The 27,923-nt window shown below is 43.5% G+C and overlaps 1 protein-coding gene across 1 annotated transcript in view; it reads right to left on the bottom strand.

Moving 5' to 3' along the window:
• Window positions 1–22,110: 22,110 nt before the first annotated feature.
• NKAIN3 (sodium/potassium transporting ATPase interacting 3) overlaps window positions 22,111–27,923 on the bottom strand; it is a 492,091-nt gene continuing 486,278 nt past the window's right edge. The window contains exon 6 of the mRNA XM_077808986.1: window positions 22,111–22,256. Coding sequence (XP_077665112.1) covers window positions 22,111–22,256 — 146 coding nt within the window. The remainder of the gene's footprint in view (window positions 22,257–27,923) is intronic.

Below are 27,923 nucleotides of genomic sequence, written 5' to 3' on the forward strand. Positions count from 1 at the left end.
ATTTAAAATTGGTGTAAAAAAGTGGGGACTGTTTCTCATTTAAAAAATGTCACTAATGAGCCCCACACTAAAACACAAAATCAAATAAATCCACACTAGCCACATAACCAGGATGGAACATAAAGGATCCTGCCCAGCTAGGAGGACCTTAAACCTTTGTGCTATAAGCAGCTTGAATCTGAAGGTACATTACCGTAAGACAGTAAAGGAAAAACCACTGACTTCGAAGGTGTTTGTGAGTGCGTTTCTCACCTCCCAGGGTCAAAGCACTGTTCTTAATAAACATTTTTGCCACAGGGTTTTTCATTTAGCTCTGAGAAACTAAGTATTTGTAAACATACTGTACCACACACAGCTCATCAGTTCAGCTGGTAACCACTTTCTAGTTCAATGTACAATTTATTCATAATGGAAAAGAATAATCCAGCTACTGCTTGTGTACTGTGATCTGTACCTAGACTCAACGGTTACTTAGAGAAGTAAAAATATGTTCTAAGTATTTCTAGCCATAAAACTTTCAGGTCACATTAAAATGTGAGTATAACATGTGTATATATTATACATATACATGGCTGGAATCTAGTCGAAGTTACACCACTGTAAATCCAGAGTATTTCCCATTACTGAAATGGAAGACGCAGTGCCAGATAGTGCTTGGAATTAATAAGATTATATGCTTCCAATTAATGGAGACCTAGCAGCTCCGAATTTCCTATAAAGCAAGATAACACATGGTGAACGTACTCCTCAGTGAATATTTTTATGGGACAGTATAAATTCTGACTGGAAGAAAACATCACATTGACAATATATTTACTATAAAACTCAACAAGTTCCATTGTCAAAATGAGCAATACACACTTTGTTGTATTTCTGCTTTAAGCAGGCAGTGCAAGAACAAAAGCTTCCACCATGTGTTGTGAGCTGACAGCACCCTGTCTGCATTATATCAGCAGGTGCCACTAGAAAGATGTGTTACTTTTATTTTCCCCACTTTCAGCAGAACACATACGCAGTGCACTAAGTACTTCTGGCATTAGCCAGGAGATGGCACAGTTAGTACAGTGTAACAGCAAGCAAACTGTCATTCTGTCGCTCATATACCTTTCCATATTATAATTTATAGTCATTACTTTGCCATTGAAATTCTTGGAACAAAGCCATGTTAAAAAACACACACACCATAACCAACAACAATTTTAAAGATTCAATTTTGTGTGTGTATTTCATTAACTGCAGCAAACAATCTTATGCAGCAGGCTCCTACCTGGTGAGATTAAAAATGGGATTGAAGTGGGGTTTAACCAGAACAGCGACAACTTTAGCTGGAACACCAAAGTTATATTTTGCCATCATCAGTGTGTCAGAAACTCATTTCCTGAGAGCAGCTTATGCCTTTGGCTAGCTGGAATAGACAAGGCCAAGGTCTCAGAGAGACTCCAAACATAAAATTCAGCATTCAAGGACATCCTGTGAGTATAGGTTACTCACTGGTGATGGCACCTAGCTCTAGAAACTAGTGACTAGATTACACTAAGCCATGCATGTCATTTTTTTTTACTGGTAATCAGTAAAGATCCTCATCCCTTTTTAAGTCCCCCTTGCACTGCTGGAGCATACCATACTAGAGTGGTGCAAGGGGAAATTAAAGCTCCCTCAAAGCATCAGCTGAAGATTCCCTGAATGCAGAAGAATCCTGAACCAGCCCCGCCTCCCCGCCCCCAGCCCCACTGACATAGGGTCTAAATTCTTAGGGCAACTGAGTCTGCTCTGATTTATGCTGGGGGCTGTGGCAGACCTGAAGATCAGGGGAGTGTACAGATGGTAGAAAATCACCTAGGTTTTTAGTATGTTACTAATATCATAGTGTGGTTGCTTAAATGAGTTGCTACAGGACTGAATTCTTCACTGCCGTGCATTGGTTTTGGCTACAGATACTGCAGCACAGGTGATTTCATGTAATCACTCTGTAGCGGTAAACAAAATATATCCTTTATTCTACTTAACACTATGAGCCAACATTTGCACTGATTTATACCCCATAAGAACCAATTGGCTTACATATAACATGCCTTTCACTTCAAGCATGTCACATGCTAGGAAATGCTGTCACCCCTCCATCAACATGATACCACATGAATTGATCGGGTACACTAGTTTCCTGTAACAACTGGGAATAGGTTAATGGTAGTGTCTTTGAGCCAAATTAGTCTCAGGTGTAACTCTAACAACTTCAGTGGGTTTAGCCTGGGACACACGTGTCCAAAAGCATTTTGAAAACATGCCTTTATACGATTGGAATTAAGTAACTAGGGAACTGTGGAAAAACAGCTCATGCACTGTGATGTCAGTTACACTGTTCAATAATTCTTTGTGGTGCTAGCAATAGAATGAGAACATCAGTGGCTTCTCAGCAGTGTTTGGGACATAGCTGTTGTGGTACTCGCTCCCAATTATGGTGCTAGTCTTGAATGGCAACAGACATGCAATGGCAATTATTCCCTGAAGACCTACAACAAGGAAGCACTTCACATGCTCTCCTGTCATGCTAAGCGGAACTGATGAGCAGATGCAAGTGAAAGTTGGGGAGTAGGGATAAGATCCAGATGTTTCATTTGTTTAAAAATAAAGACCCCTGTAAACATAAACATTACACGTAATGGACATGCAAGAAACAGAAATTACAGTGAAAAGTACAATCATTTGTAAACAGTCAGCCAAACAGTGAGGTAAAGAGCACACCTTAGAAAAGGCTGTCAAATAACAATCAATACAAATATCTATGCAGTTAGAAGGCAGACAAGATGCCCGTGGCCAAATTCATCCCTTTATAACCCTTGTGACTTCACTGGAGTTACACCTGAAATTTGATCATTTATTACTGTTTTTTCCAGCCCAGATCCTTTGCTTTATGTTACTCCTCTATCTGTCTCACTCTGAAATGTGGGAAGAAAACAGGAGGCAGGCTGTCCAGTTTGTCTGCTCTGTACACTGCCTTTGGTTTCATTGCAAATACTCAGCCTTACTAATGAGCACTATGCAATGGAATCATTTTACATGGCTATATTTCTCAGCATCATAACAGTGTTGTTGGCACCCTCGTCCAGATAAATGTCACAATACAGATATAGATTATATAGTAATTTAGATATATCAGAGACGTACTGAGTATCGAAGGACGAAAGAACTGAAAAAGCAAATGTGATGGAAATATATTTAAATGCTATTTCATCTGAATAGGTGTCTTTGTCACAGATAAATGCACTTAAAACATACACTGAACTTTCCCATCTGTAAAATGAGGCTACTACTACGTACATACCTGTCTCACAAGGCTGTTGAGGAGACTAATTTGTTAAACAATTTGAACATGTGAAGCACTACAATGATTAATATACTATGGAGGGATACATCAGAAGATCAGAATTTTGGAAAAATAAAATTCTGATTTCGGGAGATATTTCTGAATTTTAGATATTTCAAAATGTTTAAGTTATTGATAATTGGAGTTTATCTGCAAATAATTATTATTATTAAGGTAGATAAAAAGGTTAGCCAACAGGTGGTAAATTATAGCAAAGACATGCACAAGGAACACATGAATGGCTGACTGCCATTAACTTCCACTGACTTCAATGAGATTTGAGAGTGCTGAGAACTTTGCAGGGTTTAACTCCAAATACATAAATGATGAATGAGGGTCTGGAGACAACGTGGGTGAGGTAGTATCTTCCACTGGACCAACTTCTGTTGGTGAAAGAGACAAGCTTTTGAGCTACACAGAGCTCTTCTTCACCAACAGAAGTTGGTCCAATAAAAGATATTACCTTGCCCTCCTTGCCTTTCTAATGTTTTGGGACTATCACAATTATAACAACACTGTAAATGATCTGGAGTGAAGACTTTTAAACAAGCGGTTTCTGGCTGAAGATTTTATATGCTGGATAAGAGCTGAAGTGGTTTCTCACAGAAGGTATGTAGAAATGGGGTATGTAAATATTGAGTCTTTTGCTGTGTTGGAAGAAAACTTATTCACTGCAAAAAACAGCTCCCAGCTTGTAATTTATTATAATTAAACTAAATGAGACTAATTCTAGAAGGAGGCAAGCCAATTAGTTTGGGATGTCAATTTTGTTTGCCACTGTCAAACACTGTTATAGGACCTTGATAGATTGCTGGGTTGTTTTTTTTTAATCAGATAAACCTAAAGTGAAAGGAAATTAAACAGCCTGGCTCAGAGAGGCATACAGTGCTTGCCATTAAAAATTCAGAGTTTGTTACTGGTGGTATTTGAGATGACCAACTTTCCCCTTCACTTAGGGAAGGAAATAAATGTTGCGACTGGAGGGTATGTCTACACTGCAGTCAAAGGTGTGGCCTTGACTGCTCTGCTGGGGGCATGTAGGGTATGTGTAGCTAAACACTGCAGCAAAAGCAGCTCCCGCCGCTCCTTGGGATGGGCAAAGGCTCTGGCCGCAGGGAGGAACTGTAGGAATATATGCTGAACACCCCTGTGTGTGCAGAGCAGGGGAAAAGTGGAGTATTCAGAAACGTAAACAAGTTTTAACAAAACTTTTTCAAAAAAAATCCTCGACTCTGAAGTGCACTGACATAGATAAGAGAAAGCTGTAGGCATCTGTTAGCTGTATCATATGCTTATAGGTTGTTACGTAAGGCTGTATGTATAAGAAACTAAATCACGCGCACCGGTACACACTCAAACAATAAACTCTACCGAGGGCCATTTTGTCAAATATAAGTGATTTACAAATATTAACTGTTCTGCAGTTTGGTCTTCTGAGGTCCAGCTGTGGTGTCTCAAAAATGACAGAGTTCTCCTATTAGTTTTGTGACAAACTACCCATTTTTGACATTCTCAGAAGACTAGGACTTCAAGACAGGGCAGACCAAGTATCTGGCATCAGGGTGCAGCAGGGAACAACAGAAGAACACAGAGACTCAGAGAAATGTGGTATTATCTTTTGCACAAAGTATCCTCTTTTTTGGCACTATTTGACTTCTAGCGCTGCATACTGTCTTGTACTGCCTAGTCACAGAAAATACTGACACGTGATTTTATTGCATTGTCATTCTTGCTTGTTCTTGGCTTGGCAGTTGTTTCGTACATAGTTTCAGGAAAAAGTAGCCTACGTGAAATTACGGCAAGATCTATTTCTTCACAAAAGACAGTGTGATCTTTGGTTGAGCTGAATGTGAAAAAAGGGCAAGCACCACAAGACCTTCTGGGCTCAACAATCTAAAAATGATGGACAGCATTGTGTTTGCTGACTTTTTGATTAGGTTCTTGTTGGTAAATAGCACAACTATAGTTTCCAATGTAAAGAACCAAGGCAAGCTTTAGTCTAGTTGTAATCTGTCAGTAACAGAAAATGCAAGTGAAGTAAGCTTCACATAAGACAATTAGTTGAGGGGCTGTATGCCTCAGCCCATTGATGATGGACAAGAAATCATTAGCATCTGAAGACTCTTTGTGGCTTATATGGAAGAACCTGGTGGCCTCGGTCCAGTTCCTAATGGACAGGTGCAGATGTGCACATCACAAATACCATCCCTCCTGACAGTTTCATCAAAGAAGTAAGAAACTGAGTAAGCACAAAGATGGAAGTGCTCTCACAGCCCTACAGGTTTTTCTTCCAAAACTTGAGGCTGATTGGCAGACCTTTCTGAGGAAGCTTGTGATGCTGCCTCCGAGGGAGTACTGGTTCCATGGAGAGGCAGAGGACTTCACTCTCTCAGCCTTGTATCATATGCAATATTCTAAATAGTAATTAATAAAAAAGAAATTATGAAAAAAGTCTTGCGAAAAAGACTGCCAACTCCCCACAGAAAATAGCTTTTGCGTATGACTTTTCTTTTTATACTGGTGGTGACTGAATATAAAACAAAATGCCGCACAGTTACATACATGTCCTTTTTCGATAAGTATTTACAGAAAATTTTACAAACTTTTATACACATTTTCATATCCAGATCTTCTTGTTTACTTTTAAATGAAGAACAAAATTCACCCCAGAGACTCCTAAGGCTGTAGATGGTGCCTATATTGTACATTCATGCTTGGCTTCTTCCTGGGAAGAGGGGAAAAGAGTAAAAAAAATGTGCAAATTACAGACATCTAAAAGAGCCCTGCTTTTAAGGGTTCTTGGAGACTGACATCAATAGAGAACATCCATTTCACTTCTCTTCAACTCACAGACAACTACTATTTGTGGGTGCAGGGGAGGAGACAAAAAGAGGGAGAAGAAACCATATATGAATTGGAATATTTAGACAAGCATATTGGTAATTAGGACATCTGGAAAAGAAGAATTATTTATCAGTTTCTACTACTTACAGTAGCTCAACCAACATTAGGTGCAGACTTTGTGAATGTCTGATACATTATTGAAGACAGTCCATATTACACTATAGGTGTCTAACCCCTGACGTATTCTGGAGTCATATTATCATTTACCAACACTATCTTTGTCAGGCACAGTATGATTGTATCAGTCCAGAAATACTGAGTTTCTAGAGAAACACACATTCTTCTCTCAGAATTTTCACAGGTTGATTTGTTTTCATGCCTTAACACTAGGTATTGTAAAAAAACAAAATTAAAAAAAGAAAACAATTTACAATTTACAAGTGTCCATATAAGTAAATAATTTAAAAAATCCAATATCATCTACAAGTATCCATCTAATGGCAATGCTGATAATGATACTGAGGCTGCGACTGAAGGATTCAGTCACACTGGGAAGAGCAATCCACACACTCTGTGAGAAATATAGGACATGTCTCTTCTGTGACAACGGTTCACAAAGTTGGTCTTTTCTTCTGAAGTCTGTTTCTTCAGCAACAGCAGCAGTGCTGAGTCAATGTTCATTACTTAGTTCGACCTGTAAAGAGATATGAATTACTAATCTATCAACAAGATGATAACAGACCTCTGGGTGTTCATTTCCTATGTTGGTGGTGACCAAGTATAAGGTCACAATTGACTAGGCTCCTAGGAACAGAGAAAATACTGACTGCATGGCCGCACGCCTAGGAAGCATTTGTGGCAGTTTTGAAGGAGACTCCCTCCCCTCCCATTCTCTCCTTTGGTTAAAGGGCGTGTGTGTGTGTGTGTGCCATGATGGTGACAGAAGCTGGAGAAAGCATTGCACCTGGTAAGGTGTCAGAAGCTGTCAGAATGATGGATTTCCCTCGGCTTCATTATATTAAATGAAACATATTTTTGTATGCTGGCTCCTGACACTTTCATCTGACCTGGTTATGGCAAATACATTTGAACTGGATCCACATACGACTTTGGTTCACAGCCATATGTCAGCTGAGTTTGTGAATCCGCACATACCATCCCTCTGACCATGTTATCAATCACTGTATTCTGGGACCATTCGTGTGGTTATTTTATATTGATCCACAGTGCCTGGAGGATGTGCACAGTGTAGTGTCAGAAGCAGGTGTGATAGTCCTGATGCACAGAGAGTTGTGAAGGAGGAAGGCCAGCTAACCTGGTTACATGAGCATAGTCAGGGGTCCTATCCACACAGCAAAATAGAGAGTTATGATTATGGGGGCAGGTAAAACTTTGGGGTTTTTTATTTTAAATATACTACCTTCCCACGCCCCTTACCAAAACTTTCTGTCTCCTCACCCAACTAACTTAAGCAAGGGTATGTCTACACTATGGAATAAGGTCGAATTTATAGAAGTTGGTTTTTTAGAAATCGGTTTTATATATTCGAGTGTGTGTGTCCCCACAGAAAATGCTCTAAGTGCATTAAGTGCATTAACTCGGCGGAGTGCTTCCACAGTACTGAGGCTAGAGTCGACTTCCAGAGCGTTGCACTGTGGGTAGCTATCCCACAGTTCCGGCAGTCTCCGCTGCCCATTGGAATTCTGGGTTGAGATCCCAATGCCTGATGGGGCAAAACATTGTCGAGGGTGGTTCTGGGTACATATCGTCAGGCCCCCGTTCCCTCCCTCCCTCCGTGAAAGCAAGGGCAGACAATCGTTTCGCACCTTTTTTCCTGAGTTACCTGTGCAGACGCCATATCACGGCAAGCATGGAGCCCGCTCAGGTAACTGTCACCGTATGTCTCCTGGGTGCTGGCAGATGTGGTACGGCATTGCTACACAGTAGCAGCAATCCCTTGCCTTGTGGCAGCAGACGGTGTAATATGACTGGTAGCCGTCATCGTCGTGTCCGAGGTGCTCCTGGCCATGTCGGCTGGGAGCGCCTGGGCAGACATGGGTGCAGGGACTAATTTGGAGTGACTTGACCAGGTCATTCTCTTTAGTCCTGCAGTCAGTCCTATTGAACCGTCTTATGGTGAGCAGGCAGGCGATACGGATTGCTAGCAGTCGTATTGTACCATCTTCTGCCGGGCAGGCAAGAGATGAGGATGGCTAGCAGTCGTATTGTACCATCTTCTGCCAGGCAGGCAAGAGATGAGGATGGCTAGCAGTCGTACTGTACCATCTTCTGCCGAGCAGCCATGAGATGTGGATGGCATGCAGTCCTTCTGCATCGTCTGCTGCCAGCCAAAGATGTAAAAGATAGATGGAGATGGATAGATGGATCAAAAAAAGAAATAGACCAGATTTGTTTTGTACTCATTTGCTTCCCCCCCTCCCCTGTCTAGGGGACTCATTCCTCTAGGTCACACTGTTGTCACTCACCGAGAAGGTGCAGCGAGGTAAATCTAGCCATGTATCAATCAGAGGCCAGGCTAACCTCCTTGTTCCAATAAGAACAATAACTTAGGTGCATCATTTCTTATTGAAACCCTCCATGAAGTCCTGCCTGAAATACTCCTTGATGTAAAGCCACCCCCTTTGTTGATTTTAGCTCCCTGAATCCAACCCTGTAAGCCATGTCGTCAGTCGCCCCTCCCTCCATCAGAGCAACGGAAGACAATCGTTCCGTGCCTTTTTTCTGTGCGGACGCCATACCAAGGCAAGCATGGAGGCCGCTCAGCTCACTTTGGCAATTAGGAGCATATTCAACACCACACGCAGTATATCCAGCAGTATATGCAGCACCAGAACCTGGCAAAGCGATACCGGGCGAGGAGGCGATGTCAGCGCTGTCACATGAGTGATCAGGACATGGACGCAGATTTCTCTGAAAGCATGGGCCCTGCCAATGCATGCATCATGGTGCTAATGGGGCAGGTTCATGCTGTGGAATGCCGATTCTGGGCTCGGGAAACAAGCACAGACTGGTGGGACCACATAGTGTTGCAGGTCTGGGACGATTCCCAGTGGCTGCGAAACTTTCGCATGCATAAGGGCACTTTCATGGAACTTTGTGACTTGCTTTCCCCTGCCCTGAAGCGCATGAATACCAAGATGAGAGCAGCCCTCACAGTTGAGAAGCGAGTGGTGATAGCCCTGTGGAAGCTTGCAACGCCAGACAGTTACCGGTCAGTTGGGAATCAATTTGGAGTGGGCAAATCTACTGTTGGGGCTGCTGTGATGCAAGTAGCCCACGCAATCAAAGATCTGCTGATATCAAGGGTAGTGACCCTGGGAAATGTGCAGGTCATAGTGGATGGCTTTGCTGCAATGGGATTCCCTAACTGTGGTGGGGCCATAGACGGAACCCATATCCCTATCTTGGCACCGGAGCACCAAGCCGCCGAGTACATAAACCGCAAGGGGTACTTTCCAATAATGCTGCAAGCTCTGGTGGATCACAAGGGACGTTTCACCAACATCAGCGTGGGATGGCCGGGAAAGGTACATGACGCTCGCATCTTCAGGAACTCTGGTCTGTTTCAAAAGCTGCAGGAAGGGACTTTATTCCCAGACCAGAAAATAACTGTTGGGGATGTTGAAATGCCTATAGTTGGGGACCCAGCCTACCCCTTAATGCCATGGCTCATGAAGCCGTACACAGGCAGCCTGGACAGTAGTCAGGAGCTGTTCAACTACAGGCTGAGCAAGTGCAGAATGGTGGTAGAATGTGCATTTGGACATTTAAAGGCGCGCTGGCGCAGTTTACTGACTCGCTTAGACCTCAGCGAAACCAATATTCCTACTGTTATTACTGCTTGCTGTGTGCTCCACAATATCTGTGAGAGTAAAGGGGAGACGTTTATGGCGGGGTGGGAGGTTGAGGCAAATCGCCTGGCTGCTGGTTACGCGCAGCCAGACACCAGGGCGGTTAGAAGAGCACAGGAGGGTGCGGTACGCATCAGAGAAGCTTTGAAAACCAGTTTCATGACTGGCCAGGCTACGGTGTGAAAGTTCTGTTTGTTTCTCCTTGATGAAACCCCCCGCCCCTTGGTTCACTCTACTTCCCTGTAAGCTAACCACCCTCCCCTCCTCCCTTTGACCAAAGTCATTGTTGCTTCACATTCATGCATTCTTTATTCATTCATCACACAAATAGGGGGATGACTACCAAGGTAGCCCAGGAGGGGTGGTGGAGGAGGGAAGGAAAATGCCACACAGCACTTTAAAAGTTTACAACTTTAAAATTTATTGAATGCCAGACTTCTTTTTTTTGGGCAATCCTCTGTGGCGGAGTTGCTGGTTGGCCGGTGGCCCCCCCACCGCATTCTTGGGCGTCTGGGTGTGGAGGCTATGGAACTTGGGGAGGAGGGCGGTTGGTTACACAAGGGCTGTAGTGGCAGTCTGTGCTCCAGCTGCCTTTGCTGCAGCTCAACCATACACTGGAGCATACTGGTTTGGTCCTCCAGCAGCCTCAGCATTGAATCCTGCCTCCTCTCATCATGCTGCCGCCACATTTGAGCTTCAGCCCTGTCTTCAGCCCACCTCTTATTCTCTTCAGCCCGCCACCTCTCCTCCTTTTTTCAAAAACCACACACACAAACTCACTCTTTGTGTGTGTGGTTTTTGGAAAAAAAAGGGGGGGGAGTGAGAAAACCTGCATTAGTGCTGGAAATGGCCCACCTTGATTATCATACACATTATAAAGAGATTGGTCACTTTGGATGGGCTATTACCAGCAGGAGAATGAGTTTGGGGGGGGGGGGCGCGGAGGGTGAGAAAACCTGGATTTGTGCTGGAAATGGCCCAACTTGATTATCATTCACATTGTAAGGAGAGTGATCACTTTAGATAAGCTATTACCAGCAGGAGAGTGGGGTGGGGGGAGGTATTTTTTCATGCTTTGTGTGTATAAAAAGATCTTCTACACTTTCCACAGTATGCATCCGATGAAGTGAGCTGTAGCTCACGAAAGCTTATGCTCAAATAAATTGGTTAGTCTCTAAGGTGCCACAAGTCCTCCTTTTCTTTTTGCGAATACAGACTAACACGGCTGTTACTCTGAAACTTGCTATTAACATTATATACATAGCACACGTGCTTTCGTTACAAGGTCACATTTTGCCTCCCCCCACCACGTGGCTACCCCCTCAACTCTTCCCCCTCCCCGTGGCTAACAGCGGGGAACATTTCTGTTTAGCCACAGGCAAACAGCCCAGCAGGAACGGGCTCCTCTGAGTGTCCCCTGAAGAAAAGCACTCTATTTCAACCAGGTGACCATGAATTATATCTCACTCTCCTGAGGATAACATAGAGAGATAAAGAACGGATGTTGTTTGAACGCCAGCAAACATACACTGTAATGCTTTGTTGTACAATGATTCCTGAGTATGCGTTACTGGCCTGGAGTGGTAAAGTGTCCTACCATGAAGGACGCAATAAGGCTGCCCTCCCCAGAAACCTTCTGCAAAGGCTTTGGGAGTACATCCAGGAGAGCTGCGAATGCCAGGGCAAAGTAATCCTTTCACATGCTTGCTTTTAAACCATGTATAGTATTTTAAAAGGTACACTCACTAGAGGTCCCTTCTCCGCCTGCCGGGTCCAGGAAGCAGCCTTGGGTGGGTTCAGGGGGTACTGGCTCCAGGTCCAGGGTGAGAAACAGTTCCTGGCTGTTGGGAAAACCGGTTTCTCCGCTTGCTTGCTGTGAGCTATCTACAACTTCATCATCATCATCATCTTCTTCGTCCCCAAAATCTGCTTCCGTGTTGCCTCCATCTCCATTGAAGGAGTCAAATAACACGGCTGGGGTAGTGGTGGCTGAACCCCCTAAAATGGCATTCAGCTCATCATAGAAGCGGCATGTTTGGGGCTCTGACCCGGAGCGGCCGTTCGCCTCTCTGGTTTTCTGGTAGGCTTGCCTCAGCTCCTTCAGTTTCACGCGGCACTGCTTTGGGTCCCTGTTATGGCCTCTGTCCTTCATGCCCTGAGAGATTTTGACAAAGGTTTTGGCATTTCAAAAACTGGAACGGAGTTCCAATAGCACGGATTCCTCTCCCCAAACAGCGATCAGATCCTGTACCTCCCGTTCGGTCCATGCTGGAGCTCTTTTGCGATTCTGGGACTCCATCATGGTCACCTCTGCTGATGAACTCTGCATGGTCACCTGCAGCTTGCCATGCTGGCCAAACAGGAAATGAGATTCAAAAGTTCGCGGTTCTTTTCCTGTCTACCTGGCCAGTGCATCTGAGTTGAGAGTGCTGTCCAGAGCGGTCACAATGGAGCACTCTGGGATAGCTCCCAGAGGCCAATACCATCGAATTGTGTCCACAGTACCCCAAATTCGAGCCGGCAAGGCCGATTTAAGCGCTAATCCACTTGTCGGGGTGGAGTAAGGAAATCGATTTTAAGAGGCCTTTAAGTCGAAATAAAGGGCTTCATCGTGTGGACGGGTGCAGGTTTACATCGATTTAACGCTGCTAAATTCAACCTAAAGTCCTAGTGTAGACCAGGGCCTAGAGCTTAATGCTGCCCTAGAACTGTGTGAAAATGTAATGTCCCTTCAGCCTGATGATCCCCTTTATAAGCTGTTTACTTTTGCTTCCAAAGAGAACACATTCATATTTTCCTCTCCCTCCCTTGTCCATTTTTTTCCTTATTTCATCTCTGTGTTGTCTCCTCCTTTACTTCTGCACATCTTCACCTAGACTGTAACCACCTCAGGGCAAAGAATGTGTCTGTACTGTAGAGTGCCAGGCAAACAAACAATAAACTGACAAGCTATGCTCATTTATTTGTGCACAAAGAAATGCTTCCTAGGAGAAGGCATTTAACTTTAGCATCTCTTCAGGGGTGAAAAGGACAACTATTCTTAGACTTGCTAATCATTAATAATTATGGGAGCCCTAGACAGATACTATAATATGGCCTATGCATATACAAGAAAATGAATTATCCACAGCTGACTAAAGATCTCTCTTTCACAGTTTCGATAAGGCCATAGAACTTTGCATGTTTGAAGTCCTATGCTTTGTTAATCTCTCAGAATCCATGGAAGTCTTATAATGTGACTCCCAGGTACTGAGCAGGACAATTCACAAATAGAGAAGAGGTTGTGATTTGCTGTTCAGTAGGAGTTGATCAAACTGATTCAGAAAAGTTTAGGAACCTACCTATTCCCTGGTATTTTACTACCCACCACAGAAGGAAGAGCGGGTAATTCTACAATACTTTCTTAACCAAATGCCTACAAAATAAACCCCACTGATATGACAAGTGGGGAGAGAACTGAATGCCCAACCTGGCTATAATCTATAAAAAGAGTCACATTTTTACTTTTCCTCAGGAGTAAAATGATGAAGACAGTAAAAGACACATAAATGGATTAAGAGCCTTAATAAAAGTTAACAAGTATCTTCCTTGTTCATCTGCAACTTCCAAGTGAAAAGAAATGGAGTTTTTCCACAGTTTGGATACTGAAAGGCCCATTCCTCAAGAGGACTGTGGTATTCCTGGACATCTACAATTGATATAGATAGCAATTTACTGAAAGACAACAAGCAGGCAGGTTGATGCACTGCAGACAGATAGCATTTGCAAACCAATGGATAGCACAGTTCAGTGACTATCCAAATTGTCTCCTGAAGCTTGGCTTTTAATTCAAATTTACCTTGATCATTGACATTCTTCTTCCCCCTTTGTTTAAGCAAAGATCCTATTTGTACTTTGCCATTACTTAAAACCACAATATCACTGAATACGTTTATTATTGCTTTATACTCCACAGCTGCAGGGCTGCCAGCTGTGATCTTGTTAGGTCTCACAAGTTAACCCAAGCAGGACCTGGAAAGAATGGGGGGCGTCTCCCATTTAGCAGATGCAATTTATGTCCACAAAATTTGCCTACCAACAAAATGAATTCTGAGTGCAAATCTTCATTCAAGTGTCTCTACCTGATCTGAGCTTGGAAACAGGTAATTTGATGTGAACATTCTCAAATTTTTGCCCCTAATTCATGGAATCCTAGAATATCAGGGTTGGAAGGGACCTGAGGAGATCATCTAGTCTAACCCCCTGCCCAGAGCAGGACCAATCCCCAACTAAATCATCCCAGCCAGGGCTTTGTCAAGCCTGACCTTAAAAACTTCTAAGGAAGGGGATTCCACCACCTCCCAAGGTAACGCATTCCAGTGTTTCACCACCCTCCTAGTGAAAAAGTTTTTCCTAATATCCAACCTAAATCTCCCCTACTGCAACTTGAGACCATTACTCCTTGTCCTGTCATCTGCTAAAACTGAGAATAGTCTAGATCTATCCTCTTTGGATCCACCTTTCAGGTAGTTAAAAGCAGCTATCAAATCCCTTGGCAACAAGGGAGGCTTCACCACCCTCCTAGTGAAAAAGTTTTTCCTAATATCCAACCTAAACCTCCCCCACTGCTTTTCCTAATATCCCACCTAAACCATTACTCCTTGTTCTCTCATCTGGTACCACGGAGAACAGTCTAGATCCATCCTCTTTAGAACCCCCTTTCAGGTAGCTGAAAGCAGCTATCAAATTCCCCCTCATTCTTTTCTTCTGCAGACTAAACATCCCCAGTTCCCTCAGCCTCTCCTCATAAGTCATGTGTTCCAGTCCCCTAATCATTTGTGTTGTCCTCCACTGAACTCTTTCCAATTCTTCCACATCCTTCTTGTAGTGTGGGGCCCAAAACTGGACACAGTACTCCGGATGGGGCCTCACCAATGCCAAATAGAGGGGAATGATTCCATCCCTCGATCTGCTGGCAATGCTCCTACTTATGCAGCCCAAAATGCTGTTAGCCTTCTTGGCAACAAGGGCACACTGTTGACTCATATCCAGCTTCTCATCCACTGTAACCCCAAGGTCCTTTTCTGCAGAACTGCTGCCTAGCCACTTGGTCCCTAGTCTGTAGCACTGCATGAGATTCTTCTGTCCTAAGTGCAGGACTCTGCTCTTGTCCTTGTTGAACCTCATCAGATTTCTTTCGGCCCAATCCTCTAATTTTTCTAGGTCCCTCTGTATCCTATCCCTACCCTCCAGTGTATCTACCTCTCCTCCCAGTTTAGTGTCATCTGCAAACTTGCTGAGGGTGCAATCCATGCCATCCTCCAGATCTTTAATGAAGATATTGAACAAAACCGGCCCCAGGACCAACCCTTAGGGCACTCCGCTTGATACCGGCTGCCAACTAGACATGGAGCCATTGATCACTACCCATTGAGCCCGATGATCTAGCCAGCTTTCTATCCACCTTATAGTCCATTCATCCAGCCCATACTTCGTTAACTTGCTGGCAAGAACACTGTGGGAGACCATATCAAAAGCTTTGCTAACGTCAAGGAATAACAATAATTCAATTGTAGATGCAAATTTTGCAGACAATCAAAAAGGAAACCTCCTTTTCTGAAAAATTTACCCCCTCATTTCCTTTTTTTTCAGTACTAGTGCACTGGTTAATAAAATATTGGACATCACAATTTTTCCTCTAACCTTTCAGGAAAATTAGTGGTGGTCTTTAAACCAACATTGATGCAACTCCATAGAGTAAAAAGGCAAAGAGCATTTAAAACAGAAATGTAAATATAGCAGCTATGACCTTCTTCCCACTGGATACCCAGGCTATGTTCTTGGTCTCCAATATCTCAATGAGGTATGTCTATACTATGGAGAATATACCAACAGAGCTATGTGCCAACGTAACTGTAGTGCAGAGATAGCCTACAATGATGGAAGGGATTTTTTCATTGGTGTAGGAACCACTTCCGCGAATGACAGTAGCTGCGTCGACAGAAGCCTTCTCTTGACATAACTGCATATACATTTGAGGTTAGGTTGTCATAGCTATGTTGGTCTTCACACCTCAGAGCTATCTAGGTCTGCTGACCTAACTTTTAAGTGCAAACCAAGCCTCAGGGCATGGCTACACTTGCCAGTTAGAGCGCATTAAAGCAGCCCCGTGCGCCCTAACTCACGATGCATCCATGCTGGCAAGGCATGTAGAGCGCCCTGACTCCGCAGCTGGAGCACTCCTGGTAATCCACCTCCGCAAGAGGCATAACACTTGATGTGCCCTGGCTCAAGCACCGTGGTGCCAGTGTAGATGCCCTGGCCTGTTAATGCACTCTGATCGGCCTCCAGAAGTGTCCCACAATGCCTGTTCTAGCCACTCTGGTCATCACTTTGAACTCTGCCGTGCCCTCAGGTGATCAACCATCAGACCCGCTCTTTAAATTCTCTGGGAATTTTGAAAATCCCCTTCCTGTTTGCTCAGCCAGGCATGGAGTTCTCTCAGCGAATCTTTCCAGGTGACCATGCCTCCATGTGCCAAGCAATCCCCAGTATGGAGCAATGACAAGGTGCTGGACCTCATCAGTGTTTGGGGGGAGGAAGCTGTCCAGTCCCAGCAGTGCTCCAGCCATAGGAATTATGATACCTTCAGGCAGATATCAAGGAACATGATGGAAAGGGGCCATGACCGGGACGCACTGCAGTGCAGGGTTAAAGTGAAGGAGCTGTGGAATGCCTATCGCAAAGCCTGTGAGGCAAACCACCACTCCAGTGCTGCCCCCGTGACCTGTTGTTTCTACAAAGAGCTGGACGCAATACTGGGGGGCGACCCCACCTCCACTCTGATTGATACCACCATGGACACTTCAGAGCCGAGTTCATCAAGGCAGGAGGAGGAGGAGGAAAGCGGGAGCGAGGGTGCTGAGGTGGAGGAAGACACCCTGGCATCCCTAGATGCATGCAGCCAGGAGCTGTTCTCAAGCCGGGAAGGTAGCCAGTCGCAGCGGCTGGTGCTTGGGGAAGGACAAACACCAGAGGACATGCCCGGTAAGGGGCTTTTATTTTGGGAAATAAGTTATTCGGTGTGGGCTCTTGGGGCGAGGAGGGTTAGGGCTGCATGCATACCTAGATGCGGAATAGGGCGTTGATGTGTCTCTCACATCGCGGTAATCAGCCTCAGTAATCTCTTCAAAGGTCTCATTCAGAAGCTGTGCAATGCGCTTGCACAGGTTCCTTGGGAGTGCTACTGTACTCCTTGTCCCAGTCAGGCTAACATGTCCGCGCCACTGTGCCATGAGGGGCGGGGGGACCATTGCTGCAGACAGACAAGCTGCATATGGGCCAGGGCCGAAGCCGCATTGTAGTAGAAGACCCTCCCTTGCTTCCCAGGTCACCGTCGGCAGTGAGACATCTTTGAGGACGAACATCTATGGAAAATGTAGGGAGAGTGTTCAGTATAGGGGCCCCCTGCAGCTATTGGCTCTCCCCAAGACACAGATCCCCAGAGGACAGTTCGGCCATGAAAAAATCAGTCCCCCTTGACCCTGTGCTTACTCATCATTTTGGGGCTCCTGTGGGTTATGTGCACTCGCTTTGGAATGGGCAAATTCTGCTATCGTTAGACTGTGTTTGTCTTTAATAAAGGGCGAATCATTGCTTTGTCTGGTGTGAACAATCTGTTAAGTGTTGCATTTTGCCTTTACAGATGCAACCTTGAGATCTCAGCCGTCCGTGTTATCACCAGCCGAAAGACTCCAAAGAATTAGGAAGAGGCCACATGAAAGCAAAAAAGACATGCTGCATGAAGTCATGCAGCAGTCCCTTAACGAAAATCAAAAAGGGCAGGAGCGGTGGGAGAGTGAAAGGAGGATCCGCCAGCAGAATGCGGAGTGCCGGCACCAAAGTGCGGAGTGCCAGCAACAAAACACAGAGACGCTGATAAGCATCATGGAACGCCAAGCGGACTCGATCCAGGTGCTCATAGCCAGGCAGGCGGCGCACTACCGTGCCCGCCCCTCCCTGCAGCCCTTGTCCCAAAACTCTTTCCCTTGTGCTCCCATGTCACCTCCAACCCACTTTCCCCAAATCCAGGTTCTTATCACCACCAGCTGCCTCCAACACCTGTAGCTTCACCACCCAGCCCTGCAACCTACGACCCTCACCCACTGCACTCAACCCCATCACCATGCATGTTAGCCAGTCACTTATTGCACAGCACCCCAGATACGAAGGCTGAGTATGAGAATAGGACATATGCAAATCTGTGATTGAACCATTCCCCATCCCACCCCATTGCCCTTTCTGTTTCCCAAGCAGTTTTAAATAAATGGCTTTTTTGGCTTTGAAAACATTCTTTATTATTGCATTAAGTAAAAGATATGTTAGCCCAGGAAAGGATCAGGCACAGCAAGTCAGTGTAGCAAGCACAGATTCCTACTAACATTGGAACCACTGCACTTCACTCCCACTCAACATTACTGGTGGCTTTCAGCCTCAATTGGTCCCTCAAGGCATCCCCGATCTTTGAAGCCCCGCACTGGGCCCCTCTAATAGCCCTGCTCTCTGGCTGTTCAAATTCAGCCTCCAGGTGTTGAACCTTTGAGTTCCATTCCTGAGTGACTCTTTCATCCTTCTCTTCACAAATGTTATGGAGGGTACAGCACGCGGATATAACAGTGGGGATATTGTCATCAGCCAGGTCCAGCTTTCCATACAGAGCGCGCCAGCGTCCCTTTAAATGGCCAAAAGCACACTCCGCAGTCATTCTGCACTGACTCAGCCTGTTGTTGAACCACTCCTTGCGGCTGTCAAGGCTCCCTGTGTAGGGTTTCATGAGCCATGGCATTAAAAGGTAAGTGGGGTCTCCAAGGATCACAATGGGCATTTTGACTACCCCTATGGTGATCTTCTGGTCTGGGAAAAAAGTCCCAGCTTGCAGCTTCCTGAACAGGCCAGTGTTCTGAAAGATGCGTGCGTCATATACCTTTCTGGGCCAGCCTGCGTTAATGTCAATGAAAAGCCCATGGTGATCCACACACGCCTGGAGAACCATTGAGAAATACCCCTTCCAATTAACATACTCGGAGGCTAGGTGGGCTGGTGCTAGAATTGGAGTATGTGTCCCATCTATCGCCCCTTCGCAGTTAGGGGAACCCATTTGTGCAAAGGCAGGCACAATGTCATGCATGTTACCCAGAGTCTTCTGAGCAGGATGCAATTAATGGCCCTGCAAACTTGCATCAACACGATTCCAACGGTCGACTTTCCTACTCCAAACTGGTTAGCAACCGATCGGTAGCTGTCTGGTGTTGCCAGCTTCCAGATTGCAATAGCCACCCACTTCTCCACCATCAGGGCAGCTCTCAGTCTCATGTCCTTGTGCCGCAGAATGGGGCGAGCTTCTCACACAGTCCCATGAAAGTGGCTTTTCTCATCCGAAAGTTCTGCAGCCACTTCTCATCATCCCAGACTTGCAGGACAATGTGATCCCACCACTCAGGGCTTGTTTCCCGAGCCCAAAAGCAGTGTTCCACGGTGGTGAGAATGTCTGTGAATGCCACAAGCAATCTTGTGTCATATGTGTTACTCGAGTCGATATCATCGTCGGACTCCTCACTGTCAGTTTGTAGCTTAAGAAGTAACTCGACTGCCAAACATGAAGTGTGGCGAGACTCATCAGCATATTCCTCAGCACTTTGGGGTCCATTCCCGCAGACCGAAAGGAAAGAGAGCGCGCGCAATACAAAAACGTTGAAAGATGGCGCCAAATGTGGATGGAAGCACAGAGATTGCTGGGATGAAAACCAATGCATCACAGGGCATTGGGACAGGACCCAGAATGCCCCACACCTCCCCGCCCCTTCCCACAAGCCACAGCGCCAGAATGGGAAGAGGTGTTCTGTGGGATAGCTGCCCATAATGCACCACTCCCAATGCCGCTGCAAGTGCTGCAAATGTGGCCACACCAGCACGATTGCAGCAATCAGTGTGGACACACTGCAGCACTTTCCACACTGCGCTCTCCGAGGGCTGGTTTAACTCACAGCACTCTACATCTGCAAGTGTAGCCATGCCCTCAGAGTACTTAAACCCATGCCCCTGCCATTCCTCCCACGTCACAGTGCAACAAAAGCATTACTTTATGGCTTATCTGCACTTGAAAGTTATTTCAAGGTAGAGTGTGAATTTAAAGCACAAAAGCTATTCTTGACTAACTTCAAGCATGGACACTCTTATTCAGGAGTAAGAATACCTTGTTTGAGTTTAGATTAATCCAAAATGGATTAAGCTGTACTGGAAAAAGGCACTCTTATACCAAAAAAGAGAGTCCACCCTTGGATTTTGTCAGGAATAGTTATTCCAGAGTAGCTAATCCTGAATAGTTATTCCAGAATGACTCCATGTGTAGACAACTTTTTAGTGGAATACTTTTGTAAATGCAGATCCTAGCAATATGATCATATATGGATCAGTACTTTGCCTTATTAGTTGTCTTAATTTGATACTTCTTCCACTCCCACACTATTAAATTGCAATTGTTTCTTATTCTTTCGGGGCTTTCATAATGCCATACTATATAGTCTCTCTGTAATGGTAAAAAAGATTGAAACATTCTTCCTCATGTACATTTCTACAACCAAATGCTGGTGCACATAAGTGAACACCTATATTTGACAACATTCTAAGAGTAATGAAAACTCACTTCAGATTTCAGGGAGCAAATGTCCAACCCAAACATTGTGTTAGTAACAGTTCTCTTTAAATTAACAGTCTCCCCCTAGATCTCTTTCCAATCCCCCAACACATACACAAGGAAAACAAAAACAATCTGAAAAAGACAGAGGACAGAGAATGATATTTAGATATTTGGTTACCTTTTATTCAGTACTCAGACAAAGTACATTCACCTGCAGAAAAGACAGCACGCCTATCCATTTTTTTGAATATTAATATTTGATAGACATATCTGGTCTGTTAAATGTGTATATAGTGATTTTACTCAATTTAATAAAATCACTAGAAACGACATAAGTGTTGTAATGATGCTCACCCTATAACATGGTGATACCCTGTTAACTAGAAAAGTCTGATAACTATGTACCTGTATAATGCATCTTTAAACAAAAACTAACAGTTATAATGATTGTTTTGTTTCAGTTATTTATATGGCAAGAATTTGTAAACTTGTGAAAACGTTCTAAATAAATAGTTTTTAAAATGTAACCTTTAATTCTCTTACCAGCTAGTTAAAACACAGTAAATTGTGTCACATTAAGTTCGGTTAGTCAGCTGCACTTTGGCTTCATCTTACTATGCATGGAAGATTCTGATGTGAATTTCATGACACACAGGATCAGGACAGCAATTTATAAACACCTGACAAGAATTTTCAAGTGATCTATTTTGCAAATGTACTTTGAAGTGTCCCTCATCTGAAGGTATCTGAGCTTCTGCCAAACTGATGCATTGCTAACATCTGCTAGTGAATAGATTTACCCCAAATACAAAAAAAAAAAAAAAGGAACATTTTGGAAGTGTGTCTTTTATGTACTAGAGAATATTTTATTTGAATAAACTATGGAAACAATGGCATTTTAATTGTGGAAGCAAATCACTTGTGGTGAAAAGATAATTGAGTTTTAGTGATGCTCCATGGATTTATCTTGGTGAACTTGCATTGGCTCAGCAAGTCATTTTCTACAGATTAGTCTATGAAACACATTTGGTAGACAGCCAAATCTGGACAAAAATAAGAGTTTCTGCCTCTCCTTTAAGGGTCATTGCATTAAGGCCTAGGCACTGCGGCAGGTGCAGTAATATACTTACACTATTCCTGTTTCCCAGCTGGCAGAGAAGAATTTCTTCCCTTCAGTGTTTCTGAACCCACTGATGCCAACCCCAACACTACATAGTGTAAAAACAAATAAGTCATAATAAAATGAGAAATATCCACTCATTGCTGCTTTGGCGGATTTGAGCCGTAAAGCGTAGCGTGTTTTAGCACGTTTAGTGGTAAATTATAATGAAATCATTAGTAATCTCATGTCAAAACTATTTGAGCAGCAGAGTAGCTTTCAGTCCAGTTAGAAGGATTAATCTTGTCCATATGACTGAAACCTTACTTACAGGCTTTAACTCAACATGTTCCAGAGGGTGTTGCCGATAGCAGTATGTGTCAAGTCCGCCTATGAAATCAACTGAAAATACAACAGTTCCAGAAATGAATAAATGGAAACGAAAACACACAAACAGAATTAAAAATGGAAAAAACGATCTGAATAATAAATCATAATAGTAATAAAGAGCATACACACAGAGAAAAAACATCCATGTAAATGAAAAATATTGTGAGACTCGTTTCCAGAGGGCCCTCAACCCAACCTCCTTATGTGCCTGTTTAATTCTGTGCAGGGAGACGTTAGTCTATCACTGACCCAAAGGCTGTGCACTCTAGTGTGTGCATGCTGCCAAAAGGGGATGGTAGTGTTTGCGGTGTGCATGTGGAAGCCACATTGTGGTAATGTGGCCTTTTATTGCCACGGGATCTGATCAAGCAGTTCTTGCTCAGATCAAAACCCTATGGAAGAGTGGGGGGCGGGGGGGGGGGGGGCTGGGGGAGGTGGGGAAAGAAGTGAAGGTTTTGGACCCTGTGAGCCAAATTCTGCTTGCAGTTAAACATATACAAATCAATGGAAGTTACATATGTGAGACAGGCAGCAGAGTTTGTCCCTTTATTTGAGGCACTAAAGCGATGAGTGAAGATCAAAAGGCAGCAGAGGCGTCTCTGAACAGCCCTCTTCGGGCAGGTGATCTTGTGAGAAAGCATCTCGCCTTTTCTGTCAAGATTTCTACATCAGAAATAATGGAAGAATATCTGCACTTGAGAGGCCACTAATTCCACTTCTTGTGGTCGTTTATAAATGAGTTCTCGTTCAAGTAATTATGTTTGTGTCTTCTAGCTCTTCGTTCTGGCCCCCAGTTCTTTGGTTCCAACACCTACACCAAGCCACATTTTTTCATATTTCTCATTGCTGAGCTCAGAGGGTGGAGATTCAGCTATATCTAGACCACATCTGGGCATCCAGTAGCAGGAAAACAGCAAGAAAGGTGCAGCTCAACTGCTTCAGGGAAAACATTTCTTTGCTCTGAATTTGTGTGTGATAGTAAGAGTGTGTTCTTGTCTGGAATTGCCTTTTCAATCCCCAGTGCTGATGTGCTCAATTCATAGCACATGAGGATTCTTCAATCAATCACTAGCAAATACTATTATTTGTATTGCTGTAGCATCTATAGGTCCGAATAAAATCAGAACCCTGTGTGCTAAGCACTGTACAGACACAGAGTAAGGCAGGGCTCCAGCTGTCAGCCCCACCTGGAACTGACAACCAACATGCAATGTGAGTAACACAGTGTCTACACAGACACTGTGAAACCATAACCACATCAACCTAAATGCTATGCCTGTCTGAAGATGGGGTTGTTAAGTTAATGTAGGGGTGAGTTACATCGATGGGAGCTACATTTTAGTGTAGACACTTACAGAGTTAGGTCCACATAAGCTGCCTTGCGTTGACATAACTCTGTTGTGTACACCAGGGATAAGACAGACAGAGAAGGCACTGTTATCCCTGTTTTATAGATGAGGAACTGAGATTAAGGGCCTGATCTAAAGCCCACTGAAATCTATGGGAAGACTCCCTTTGCCTTCAGTGGGCTTTCCCATTGAATTTAGGAAGCTCGGCCCAGATTTTTAAAGGTATTTAGGCATTGAGGCACTCAGCATTGCAATGCCTAACTGATTTAGACACCTGCATCTCATTTTCAAAAGGGTTTTAGGCACTTAGAAGCCTAAATCCCATTGACAGTCAATGGGATTTAGACACCTAAGTTCCTACAGTCCTTTTTAAAATGAGATTTAGGGTTCTAAATCAGTGAGAAGTTTCAATGCTGAGTGCACTACACCTAAATACTTTAAAAATCTGAGCCTTGTTAGCTTATCTGTAGAGCCCTACTAAATTCACAGTCATGAAAAATGTATCACGGGTCGTGAAATCTGGTCTCCCCTGTGCAATCTGATCTTTTGTGTGCTTTTACCCTATATTATACGCATTTCACAGTGGAGACCAGCGTTTCTCAAATTGGGGATCCTGACCCAAAAGGGAGTTGCAGCGGAGGGTCGCAAGGTTATTTTAGGGGGGACCTGGTATGGTATTGCCACCCTTATTTCTGTGCTGCCTTCAGAACTGGGTGGCTGGAGAGCAGAGGCTTTTTGCTGGGTGCCCAGCTCTCAAGACAGTGCCCAGCCAGCAGCAGGGCAGAACTCAGGGTGGCGTCCAGCTCTGAAGGCAGCACTGCTGACAGCAGCAGCGCAGAAGTAAGGGGAGCAGTACCGCAACCCCCCCCACCCCCCCAATAACTTTGCAATCCCCCACACAATTCCTTTTTGGGTCAGGACTCTATAATGACAACATGGTGAAATTTCAGAGTTCAATAGCTGAAATCATGAAATTTATGATTTTAAAAATCCTATGACTGTGAAATTGACCAAAATGGACCGTGAATTTGGTAGGGCCCTAATTACCTGGGAACTAAACCCAGATATACTGAGTTTCAGTCTAGTGCCTTAGCCACAAGGCCATTGTCTCACAGCTAATTGAGCATCACATCATACTGAGAAAAGCTAACACAGTCAGCGTGCTAGCCAAAGTGTGTCCGCCACTCTTTCACTGTACGGCATTTGTTTTACTTTTCAACCTTTATTCAGACTCTTATAACAAAATACAATACAAACATCCAGAGTGAAAGACAGCAGCAATGGGATGTATCTTTTAAAAGCCTTTTGTTTGTCGACATTTTCAGCTATTTCTTGTATAGGAGTCAAACATAGTACACAACTACCAACTGACCTCTCTGAAGAAATTATGTTCAAAGTAACAATCTCCTTGTGGTCTTCCAGCCTGGCCTTCTCAACCCTCTGAGAAGGATTATTACTCATTGAGGTCATGTGATGGGTGAGGTGCTATAGCTCTATAAGCATATCTTGCTAAACAAAATAGTTTTCATATTCAAACACTACAGGAAGGAAACTTGAACTTAGGAAATACATTTCTTTTGGGTAATTCACCTCTTCAGAATCACACACAATTCCTCTCTCACCAATCACAAACAATCTGCATCCGTAAGCAAAAGGACAACGTAAACCAGCTAATCTTTCCCTAACATACTTTTGTGTAGAAAACGAGGCTAATGAATATTACTGATTGCCAACACTGATTACCAGTCTTTGCCTGACATACGAAATAATTTATCACATGTCATGCAAATTTGGAGATATCAGATATTAACTAGGAGTTGATATGAGATGAATATCTAGCTGAATGTTTCTCTTTGCTATTCATAGCCATACATACATGATCTTACAAAAGCCCTCTCCTATAAATATGAATGGACTTGACTTTGAATCATATTAAGATAGCTCTCAAAACAAGAAACAGGTCTATCACATAAGACAACAAAGGAAAATGTCATCTTTCCCTTATAAGCTGTGTTTTACATAGATCTGGCTGACAGTTTTTCAAATTAGAATTCCTCTTTATGTAGTTTCTCTATAAAAGATTCATTTTCAGTTATTTTAATTATAAATTATTTTTCAGATAATATTTTTTTAGAAATTTGATCTCATTTGACCTGCTTTTTTCACTTAGGTCTTAGCTGATTCCCAGGATGGAAACAGAAAAGAAAAGGTAGCCATTAACTACCTTTAGTTATCTGAGCTTCTATTCTCAGCCTGAGAAAAGAAATATTTCTGTGTACCAGCCAGCTACAAGAGACAACTCAGGTTTGGCTGTAGGAGTCAAATGTCTATCAAACAAAACTCTTTGCTTCTGCTTCAGTGAGCTTTTATGTAGAACCCCCCAAGAAAAACAAACAAACATACGGATGGCAATGAATAACTGATTTATTTATCTCTTGCCTGGTTAATGAATTATAGGCAATACCTGCTATTGAGCCATAAGACTATTATAATACGCTTTAATCCAGAGAGCCACTTACATCGTGAATATGGAAGCTCTATGGAAATATCATTTGATTTTCTATGTAGTCATATACGATATGCATTAAAAAAACCCAACAGTTTAGCAGTAGTGATATTCAGTCATTAGAAAAGAACACTGCATGGAGTCCAGTCATTAACTACTTTCTTGCAGAGATACACTTAGAAAACTAGGGAGAGAATTTTCAGCACCCTGCAGATAATTGCTGGTTATAGAGGAAACTAGTTATTTGATCTGCAGCTGGCTGCAAAACATGATCCATATTTCCAGGGAATTGCTCTCTCCTTGTGTTGCCTCAGTTTTGTGGTTGTGCCGGATGCTTAATGGCCAGTTTGAAACGTTCTTTAAGATTTCACTTCATGCTGAGCTTGAAAGCTGCAAAACTGCTTTGACTGCTACTATGGGCAGTCTATTAAAATGATATTCACTCACTCGTGGGCTGTACTGGGGGGGAATGGCTGTCAATCTCCCTCAGTGAGAAGAGTGTAAAACACTGCGGGCCCAAGGAGGTGCTCCTGCTGTCATTAATAACATTAAGATCTATTCTTTGCTGGATAGCAGACATCCATATATGTTTTATTGCTATTAATTCACTGCTTTCACCCACGTGCTGAAACTAAAATTTCTTTTCAGGTTTGGGAGGAAATCACAGAAGGATAAGAAAAGGGGTCTGAAAAGATTATTATCCTACAAAACATAGTTTCTTTGGCCATAGCCCATAAAGTAACCTGCTGTTTTCAGGATCTCTGCAGGATGAGTGCAGGGGACTGTACTAAAAGATCTTTTGAGGTCCCTTCCAGTCCTACAACTCTATGATTCTATATAGCTGCTATAGCTTGTCAGGCCATTGTTATATTACCAATATTTCCTTTCAAAGTTACCAAGTTTTAGGTGTGGCTGAACATGGAGGTGTAAGGAGAACATTCATATGCAAAATACAAACTGTGCTCTTGCAGGATCTTCACATTAACACCATGTTGAGTAGTTCAGCCTGAAATGACTTTGGAGAAGGTAAGATCAAGAAGATCCTTTATACTTGTGTAAGCCCCACAGATCGATGGCTTAAAGTAATGTTACTCTCTGCTTGCCCCTTTAGAGAAGCTACTGGCAGGTGTCATTTACATAAAGTATAATTTTGCTTATCCATAGTTCTGTGTAGTGTGTTTTGTTGCATTGTTTGGAATTTGTTTGAATTATGATTTTATGAACGTGTGTGTTAATGCAACAGTGTTCATTCATGAAAGGATATATGAATTGTGCAAGATATACTTAGTAGAAAGTTGGTCACCTTGAGTGGACAGGTAGTGGACTCTGGCTAGGAAAAGAACCCAAATTCAATAAGGGACCTCAAGAGGCTCTGATAGGAAGAAGAAGCCAATACAGTTACATGAGCATAAAATTGGTGTGACAGACTCATATATAAGTGTCAAATTTACCTCCATCCTCAGGTCTGAATTATTTGTAATTCAGACACCAAATAAGTATAAACCTCAGCCTAAGCTTTCTTTGCAAGTAGGATTTCCCTTGAGCAACTCCTCCCTCCGCTGCAGTTCCCTCTGCCCTCAAGAGACACTCCACTCTTATATCCTGGGTTGAGCTAACCAGATCCACTTACCAGCATGGGCCAACAGTAATTATTTTGCATCTTTATACTTGGCTCTAGCACCTGAGTTGAGGGGGTTTCACAGAAAAACCCTGCACGTCTCTGAAGGAGCCTAGAAACTGCCTCCCTATCACAAGGGGAAACAGTTCAGTAGGGAGGTGTAAAGAAGGAAGACCAGAGGCAACATCAATAGGAATATATGATTG

The sequence above is a fragment of the Eretmochelys imbricata genome, chromosome 2, assembly GCF_965152235.1.
Source record: "Eretmochelys imbricata isolate rEreImb1 chromosome 2, rEreImb1.hap1, whole genome shotgun sequence".
NCBI classification, from domain to species: Eukaryota; Metazoa; Chordata; order Testudines; family Cheloniidae; genus Eretmochelys; species Eretmochelys imbricata.